General features: G+C 45.6%; 2 protein-coding genes across 2 annotated transcripts in view; one reads left to right on the forward strand and one right to left on the reverse strand.

Moving 5' to 3' along the window:
• Nucleotides 1-238: 238 nt before the first annotated feature.
• Nucleotides 239-8,580, reverse strand: LOC116217248 (sorting nexin-8-like). Its single transcript, XM_031555876.1, has 3 exons — nucleotides 8,182-8,580; nucleotides 1,805-1,995; nucleotides 239-433 (listed from the first exon to the last, which is right to left on the reverse strand). Exons 1-3 carry the CDS (start codon nucleotides 8,213-8,215, stop codon nucleotides 254-256), a joined length of 405 nt encoding a protein of 134 aa, XP_031411736.1. The 5' UTR covers nucleotides 8,216-8,580; the 3' UTR covers nucleotides 239-253.
• LOC100549281 (7,8-dihydro-8-oxoguanine triphosphatase-like) overlaps nucleotides 8,526-8,623 on the forward strand; it is an 885-nt gene continuing 787 nt past the window's right edge. The window contains exon 1 of the mRNA XM_031555792.1: nucleotides 8,526-8,571. Within this exon, the coding sequence (XP_031411652.1) occupies nucleotides 8,526-8,571 (46 nt within the window). The remainder of the gene's footprint in view (nucleotides 8,572-8,623) is intronic.

An 8,623-nucleotide genomic window follows, 5' to 3' on the forward strand; every position in this document is an offset into this window, starting at 1 on the left:
TTTTTTTTTTTAACTTCTAGTTACCTTGAACAGATTGACAAACTCCTCCTTATAACAGGAAAAAAAAATAAAGAGGAAAATGGTCACTTCAAGGCACTTGGTTAATCCGCAAGAAGGAAGGAGGGCACCTTTTTGTAGGTAAGCTCAAAGCGTGGTTAATGTTGCCACAAGGCTTCTGTGTGAGGGAACACTTCCTGCTGAAGCTGTTCACTTAACATCACCAGGCTGCCAGTCCTGAACTGAGCTCTTTCAATTATTTATTTTCAGTGATATCATCTTGATCACTCACACAACAAAACAAAGACCCAAGGTTACCTCCGAGCATCCTCTTTGGTGGAAGTGCTGGCACCATTCGATATGGGAACTTCTGCAGCAGCATCTCATGGAACACCACAAAATCATTATACCGCCTATAGACCGAGCATTTGAATCTCTGCAATACAGGAAGAGAGAAATAACTTTAAATCAATCCATCAATCCAGGCTGGACAATCAGCAGCACTTCCACGACCTCCTAACATTAAGCTGCAGAAAGGAAAGGAAAAATCACATCCAGAGAGCACAGAAATGAAATATTCCTCATTTCTAGGGGCTTGTGGTAGGAAGGTGGTAGAAAATACTGCACTGGAACAGTTATAAGAAAGACTACACACAACTCTATATTTTCTCACCACTTTTGCTCTGCACATCACCCACCACTTACAATGGCACTATGCATTTTCAGAAGTAAAGTAAGGAGGCAGATAACTGGAACACAACAGGAACAGCCCCTAGGGCCTCTCTCTGTCTGATTTGAAGTCTGATGCTGATTTGCATTGCAGTTCCTCGATGAAGATCAAGGGCAAGTTATTCTACTTCCTGCAGAAGCATCTACAGCTAGAACTGAGAGGCATGAGAGCAACTGAGATGAGTTAGTAATGGATTCCTAAATTCAAAACCTGGAGAGAACCAGCAGAGTCACTCAGACCAGTATCTTGCAGTCATGGGCAAAAAACACTGCGTCCTCAAGATCCTCAAGAGCCCACAGAAACATTCACTGTTTGCCCTTTCTCCCATACAACAATCTTTGATGATCTTCCAGACATTAATCTAAAGCCATCACCACAAATAAGTGATGCCAAATATGTACAACAGTTCGATTGCTGCTCAGTAACTGGTTTTTTTTGTTGGCCTAGGACACGCAAATTGCTCACAGCCTACTTCAAATAGATTACTTTGCTGCTAAAAGCTACCCAATCTACTGGAGAGCTATTTCACTGCCCAATCCATAAAAAGGAAGAGATACATCAACTCGAGTCTTTGCCAACCCCACGATCAGAACCTACTGGTCAGGATCAGAACAAGTAAACTGGAAATGGCCCCAACTCTGCAGAAGGATTTTTTTGTTTCTGTAATTTTTCTGTTTAAGGATTTCAGTTTAGCACTGCCAATATTATTTCTTCACAAGTTCTAAACAGTCTGAAACACAGGATAATGGAATCATTGATTTTTCAGTGTTACACATCTGCTTTTGTACAGAGCTCACGTTGCAGGTGTGTCTGGTTAGCCAGTAACCTGAATATTACCCAGTGACTTTGCAAAACTAGCTGACGATGCATCAGACCTCAGCTAAGACGACGTGCCACACTGCAGAAGCACTTGTCAAGAAAGCATAAGCCAGTGCATTTAAACTCACCCAATACACCCGACCTACTCAAGCCAGCATCATCCCACGGAGCAGCGCAGACAGAACTTTGCCAAAAGCAAGTGCACAGAGATTCCTCAGAGGACACGGTCTCACTGAAACCAATGCTTGCTCACGTTACCTTGCTGGAAACTTCATATTCCACATGTTTCAGAAAAAGGCCTTTCTTCTCAGGTATGAGCTCCACCTGCACGCTATCCTTGCTCAATAGCTCTTGCAGGGTGTGGGGAAGCAGCAGTGGATTTCCTGGGGGTGCCTGCATTAGGAATTGTTCCGGTTCCCGCGTTTCATTTACTGGAGGCTTTGCAAAATCTGAAAGACAAAAAGGGATAAAACGAGCAGTCCGACAGATCTTGAGATGATATAGCAAAGGGAGACTTCAAATATTCCGTTCCCTCTCAGAGTTCCCACAGTGGTGCAACACCACCAGAAGAGCACTGGAGCCACTCCTCCCCCAGGAGGCTATGCTACTTCCCACACGTTCAAGACATCAGTACCTCCCTCTGCACTACACCCAGAAGCACCACCAATTATATCGAGTCAGGAAGCCATCTCTACTGAGCAGAAGAATCACAGGCCAAATTCATGCCGTGATTCAGCTCGGAGGCCTGTGTTTCCTGTCTGTCCAGCTCCCACCACAGCAGGATCTGCCAAAATGAATGAAGCCCTGGCTCAGCACTTTTGGATCCTGCCTAGAACAAATCGTGGAAGCAAAGAAAATGTGTTTTACTGCTCTGCAGAAAGTTATTACATTCATTTCACATGCCATTACAAAGGAAAGAGACACTTTGTTTGACATTGCTATATTAAATTGTATGACAGCGTGCTGGAGCGTGCATGATTTGCAGTAATTTACTATGTCAGTATGTTTAAGTTCAATAGCAGCAGGAAACAGATCCTAGCAATGTTTATCAACCCTAGAGTTCCTCTATCTCAGCAAGCTCAGGCAAAATCTTACAAACGCCCGGACTCTATTGCTTGTAGATAAACCCATCCTGTTTGGTTTTTATTTTGTTGAGTTTGGGTTTGTTTTGTTTTCCCCACACACTGAATTCAGCCATAGCTGAGCAGCTTCAGTCAGAGAGATCCTAACTAATTCACAGCAAAATGCAAAAGGGAAAAAAGGTGGCTGTAACAATACGGCCATGAAGAGAGTGCACCAAAAAAGGGAAAAGGAGGAGGATTCAGAGTAATCTCTTATTTCTGAATGGCCAAACTGAGGTCCATCCTCTGAATTTGACTTCATAACTGTATGTTCCATGACTGTAACACAAGCTCACATTCTCCTACAAAGCAATTATTTATTTATTTTTTACCCATTTTACACATAGGAGAAGACAGAAGACGTGGATATAATCCTGGAATCTATTCAACCCACACCTGGGTTCTGCTCTCCTGTATGGAACAGATGAGCTGCTTCCTCTCCAAATGTCTGTCTAAGAGATATGGTAAGCAAGCTCTTTTACAAAGCAAGTCTCATTAATGGATTCAAAACTGCTTAAAGCTGTGGAGTATTAACCATTCCCTCACTGCAAACGTGTAGAAGTTGCAGCCCTTTTTAAACACATCTAAAATGTTGGCAACTCAAGACGACAGTAACTACAGAAGCAAGAATCTTCCCTCAAGCTTTGATAGTAGTTGAAAAGGTTTGTATCTGCCTTAGAGGCTCCTTCAAGAAGACAAAGATTCATAAGCTCAACTTGAAAGCACTGATCTTCTCCTAAAGGTTTCCCACCTGCTCCTCCACGTGCTCAAGGCTCTGGAAAATGGAGAAAGCAGGCAACCTTCAACTCCTCAGATCTGCAGCTTCAGCCTTTGTTCTGTAGAAGGGCTCAAGGAGTCCAACCCAAACCCAGGAAAAATGACCTTACCCCACACGTCTTGTCAGGCTTCAGATTCCTGCTAAGGTGACTCAGAGAAGCAAGTCTTAACACCTGTGCTTTAATTGAATAATCACCTGTTAACTCCACCTACAAAGAGCTTCTAAAAGTTCCAGTTAATTGCCAGAAATCTGTTGTAAAAATACAAGCTGATTCAAGCTGATATGGGACTCTGCTGGATAAAGAGTTAATATATCTATACTACGTTTCAAATAGAAGCTGAACTGAGAAGGAAAGGAAGGAAGAAAAAAAAAACAACTCTGGACACAGAGAGTAAAGCAAATTATTTCCTAGTGTAATAAAACCCTCCCACCTAACATCTGATGGTGCTGCAAGGTATCAGCAGCCATGCTGTCAAGAGGAAGCATCAAAAACACACAGAGCACTATGAAAAGCACCTCGCTCCTGGAGCAGCGGTTCTCCGGCTGCTCGCCCTGGTAATTCGTGGTTTGAATTGCTCACTCGCATGACTGAGACGCAACGTGACGCAGGAGCTTTGGCTATTTCTGCCATGCAGGCACACATGCTTGAACAGAATTCCACGGTCCTGTGTTGCTCAACCACTGGCTCACATTTCAGAGGAAGTCACAGCAAACCAGCCTCTCAAAAAGGAGCTGTTCCAAACACAACCCACCTGCTTCTGAGAGCAGCAGGGATCTGCACCAACGCGACCCTCCTGCTGCCTATTGAGCCTCTCTGCCTGCCTTTCATTGCCAGCTGCGATTCCATGGCACCCGCTGCTCCCCGATCAGGGGCTCAGCACCAGCCGATGAGCTACTGCAGGCCTGGTGGGAACAGATCTGGACCACAAGAAAGGATTTACAGAGGAAATACTGAAGGCTTCATGGCTATCCTTTAAGTCCCTGGATCTGCTGCAGGACTCAAACTGTGCACCACCTGATGCCGAGAAGGACCCCCATGTTTACCACAGTGAACCCCACACAAGGATCAAGACATGATGTTCCTTCACTTGAAATACTTTGCTAAGTTATTCCCTAAATTTGTATTCTAAAACTCATCTACAGGAAATACCTTCTCTTTATCAGCACATCCGGCTCTCCCCAAAATGCTCCGTAGCTTCTTTACATCCCACCTCGTCTAAATCATACAAATCAGATAACTGTACAGAGTAATTACACTTAATTAATGACGTGTCTTTCATATTAACAGGACAGCTAGCCAACACGAACGTGCACCCTCAAACACTGGTCTGAGAACACGACGGTTACTTTGGAGCTGTTAACTTGTTCCAGAAAACACCACTCCAGCGTTAACATGAACCCTGCAGAACAACACACTGCAAGCATTCAGCAGCCCGTCCTTCGCCCTGCTTACTGAAGAGTCAATTCACAAACAGCCTGCAGAGCCCTGGCCAGAAACGGTGGATAATACAGGCCAGGAATGGTGGATAATAGTGGGAACTCATTGGTATGAGCTCCTGTGTTCAAGCAATAAAAGGATTTACACGCACTGTAACAAAACACTTAATGCTTCCCATCACGCGCTCTGCTGGAGAACAGCTAATTTTGAAACATTCCCTTTCATCTCACATCATCATCTAGCAAAGTTTATATACGTAGAGCTGTAAATGAATACAGAAATGAGGTAGGGAATGGTACCCTGGAACACAGGAAAGCAGATAAAATGAAATGAGCTCTTTGTGCAAGCTATCTCTCAGCCACAGCAGAGCTTTTCAATCTGTTGTCGATAAGACACAGGGAAGCAGCCTGGGGTAACTGAAAACAATTTGATATCAAAGTTAGAAGGAATGCACATATGTATGCATATACAAACAGTCAGAGAGCAAAGAGACAAGAAGTTTAAAGAAGCGTTTAAAACACAGCCTAGTTTTTGTTTGCTTCTGAAAGAAAAGAGCTGCAATAACTGCTGCCCTGTAGGTCAGGTAGCCCTTGGGCTGAAAGGGCACAGGGAACAAAATGGAAAGCTGTGCCCCTCCATGCCGTGCATTTCAGGCTCCAGTCAGCACCCAGAACTCATCACTCCATCCCACACCAGCAGCCTCCACGCCACCCTACAACCCGCCCTGCACAGCTGTGCCCATCTCCCCTCCCTGCTGGACTGCAGGCAGCCAAAGCTGGAGCTTCTGTCTGGATTGCAGCTGACTGCCACACGCTGCTCTTTATCACACTCAGGTGCTAATCCTCTCAGTGTATGAGACATGCTTAAGTAGAAGGTGCCATGGAATCACTGGTTGCATGTGTAGCGGTCTGACTGTAAGGAGAAAGGAATGTTAAAGAGAGGAATGCCTTCAGGAAAAGTAACTGCTTCCCTGCTGCTATCACAGCCACGGCCTCGGGGGCAGAAGGCAGCAGCTCTCGGAAACAGAGCCCCAGCAGTGTGTATTTCTGCGTGCTGACACCTCACATTTCCACCTGGCAAAAATGCAGGCTCCACCACGAGCTCCCAGGCAAGGCACACTTCAACAGCAATCAGGCATCAGCACTTCCCTTCTGCCTTCTCATGAGAAGCCTCGGGAGCTGTGGAAATGCCTTTCCCACAGCTGTGCTCAACACATTCCTCCCCAGTTTGAGAATTCTCTTCCAGTGCCCATTCCAGCCCCTCCAAGAACACGCTGTGCCTCTACAGCATTAACTCCCTTCCCTTTTATTTTTTATTATGCTTACACAATCTGAAATCCCCTGAAAACTAAAAAAGAAAAAACAGAAGTTCTAGGGAAAAAAAAAAAACACCTTTCTTCTTAAGGCTTCAGATATTTTTAAAACTGAGATAACTGTACGCAACTCAGCTGTTTCTGTATTTCAAAGAAACTTTAAGCCACCTCATTCTTACTGGGAAAGGAAAAAGCTGAAAGAATCAGCCTAAAAATGATCCACAGATCTGTAGGTGTAAGGAAAGTTTCACTGATTAACAGATGGTACAGCTGCAGACCAACGATCTGGTTGTAAATCCATGCTGCCCGCTGCCAAAGCAAGACAAGATAATAAGTACGCTATCAGAAATGAGACATAGGAACACAGACTCCAACATTTTACTTTCCTCCTTAAATTCTCCAGCTTCCTCAGTCTGGATATCAAGTAGTGCTCTGTGCTGGTTGCCCTGGGCTGTTTTTTCCTCTGTTTTGAGGGCTTGGGGGCAGGTTCTGTTGTTTGGTGGTTGGTTTTTGTTTGATTCCCCAACTAAACTTCAAATTGCTGCTCGGGATTTGGTGCAAGAAAAGCAGTAGTGTAACAGCTCAAAGATAGAGAGAAGCAGCAAGTTATCTCCTTCCAATATCACAGAGTCAATCTGTATGCCAGAACAGAGAGCCAACTTGGAGCCTTGTGCCCTGCTCCTGTAACCATGCTGTTAGATCAAGTGAATTAATTTAGTAATTTCCCAGTCTGGGAACACAAGGAACGCATTCCATCTCTGAGTCAGCCACAGAGAGGAGCTGCAGCAGACAGAGTGGGATGGAGCTACAAATGTTGAAGAAGTAACAGGATTAAAGGGGGAAATCCATTGAGGAATTTTCACAAAGACTACAGAGATAAAAGCCAACCTCTGACTAGGACAGCCTTCAGCTCCCAGAGAAGGACTGAACTTTTCTCCATCTTCACGCCCAGCTCTAACAAAGAACTGTGGAAGTGTGAAAATTGAGACCCAACTAACAGGAACAGATCCAATCATTCTGCAGGAGTTTGCTTTCAGGAAGCCATGAGCCACTGCTACCTCCCATACAAATTGACACACAAGTCTTATACAGGGAGAGTTTATTTTAACCATAAAACTGCCAAGTTTCCACAAACACCCCTGCCCAAGGAGACCCTGCCAAAAGAAGTTATCTTCTGCTTTGTAAAACTCAATCCAAGTATTTAAGCACTGCCACTCCAGCCACGCCAGACTCTGGATGGTTCTTTTTTTTTTTTAATATATATTTTTAAGAAGTTCATTCATTGTGTTGAAATGCTCCCATCCTTTTGTACCAACTCCCTTTCTGCCTGCCACATTGCCCTCCATTGCTCTGTGCCAACCCACTAAAACTTGGCGGTTCTGAGGGAAAACAGTTACACTCAAACTCTGCTATCTGCAGTGGGTGCAGCCTTCCCCACCAAGCCTTGGGGAAGCTGCACACACGACTGAAGATTTACCATCAGAAGAGAAGGGGCAGCCCCCCATCCCAGCCAGCACACCCGCATGAGCTCTCTGCAGTCACTGCAAAACAGATTCAAAAGGCAGCAAGAGCCAAAAAAAATTTTAGAAGATCAATACAAGCAACTCAACAGAAACGACTTCATATACCAGCCATTAATTTTTTTTCCTTCTTTTTTATCTTTAAGGTACTTCTAATCCTGCAAATCAAAGAATTTGCGTGCCCTGGTCCTGCTAGAACACTCACTGACAAACTGCTGCTCCCTGAAGAAGTTCAGCATGGTTGCTGGCTTCCCAAGATCTCCAATCCCAAACCAGAATGCTGCAAACTAAACAGATACCTCCTCTCACAGCATATTCCTTCTCCACTGCAGTAATCAGACGCTCACCCTGTGTTCACAATGTAACCTTTTCCCAAAGAAAGCCACATTTTCTAAGGCTGAGCGGAGCAGCTCAGAACCTCACCCTGCCGAGCTCCGGGAGCAGACGCAGAACCGCACAGACGTACCTGGGGGAGCTCTCTCTTTGACACAGTAGGACATTTTTTCCACAAAGGCTGCTGCTCAATGTCCCAATATCTTACATCAGCCCTGGACGGAAATATTCCAAAATAACGTATTGATTTACGAACCCGTGACGGGCACCAAGAGCACCAGAGGCCCATCAGCACAATCCTCAGCGCGGTCCCCGCTTCGATTCCAACCGCACCGCTTTCCCCTGCGCACACAGCGCTCACTCGTAATCCCTCCTTCCAGAGGACGGGAGCAAAAAGCTCTCAAACCAGCGCTCCGGAGCAGCGCCGTGCGGTGACGCCGCGCCTCTCGGTTCCCCGTGCCCGGGATCGGCCCCGCGATGAGCGCAGCGCGGAGAGGCGCCGAAGCCTCGGACACAGCGCGCAGCGAGCGACTCCGGGCGAAATAAAGTCACCGTGGCAGCGCCCGGCCGCGTGG

This window comes from Meleagris gallopavo, chromosome 16 (genome assembly GCF_000146605.3).
Source record: "Meleagris gallopavo isolate NT-WF06-2002-E0010 breed Aviagen turkey brand Nicholas breeding stock chromosome 16, Turkey_5.1, whole genome shotgun sequence".
NCBI lineage: Eukaryota > Metazoa > Chordata > Aves > Galliformes > Phasianidae > Meleagris > Meleagris gallopavo.

Bases quoted from the DNA above. Each gene is read 5' to 3' on its own strand.
- LOC116217248 (XM_031555876.1), bottom strand. From the start codon at position 8,215: ATGTCCTACTGTGTCAAAGAGAGAGCTCCCCCAG. The intron at 1,996-8,181 runs GTACGTCTGTGC...TTTGTCTTTCAG, and splicing joins CAAAGAGAGAGCTCCCCCAG to ATTTTGCAAAGCCTCCAGTA. The intron at 434-1,804 runs GTAACGTGAGCA...CCTGTATTGCAG, and splicing joins AATATGAAGTTTCCAGCAAG to AGATTCAAATGCTCGGTCTA.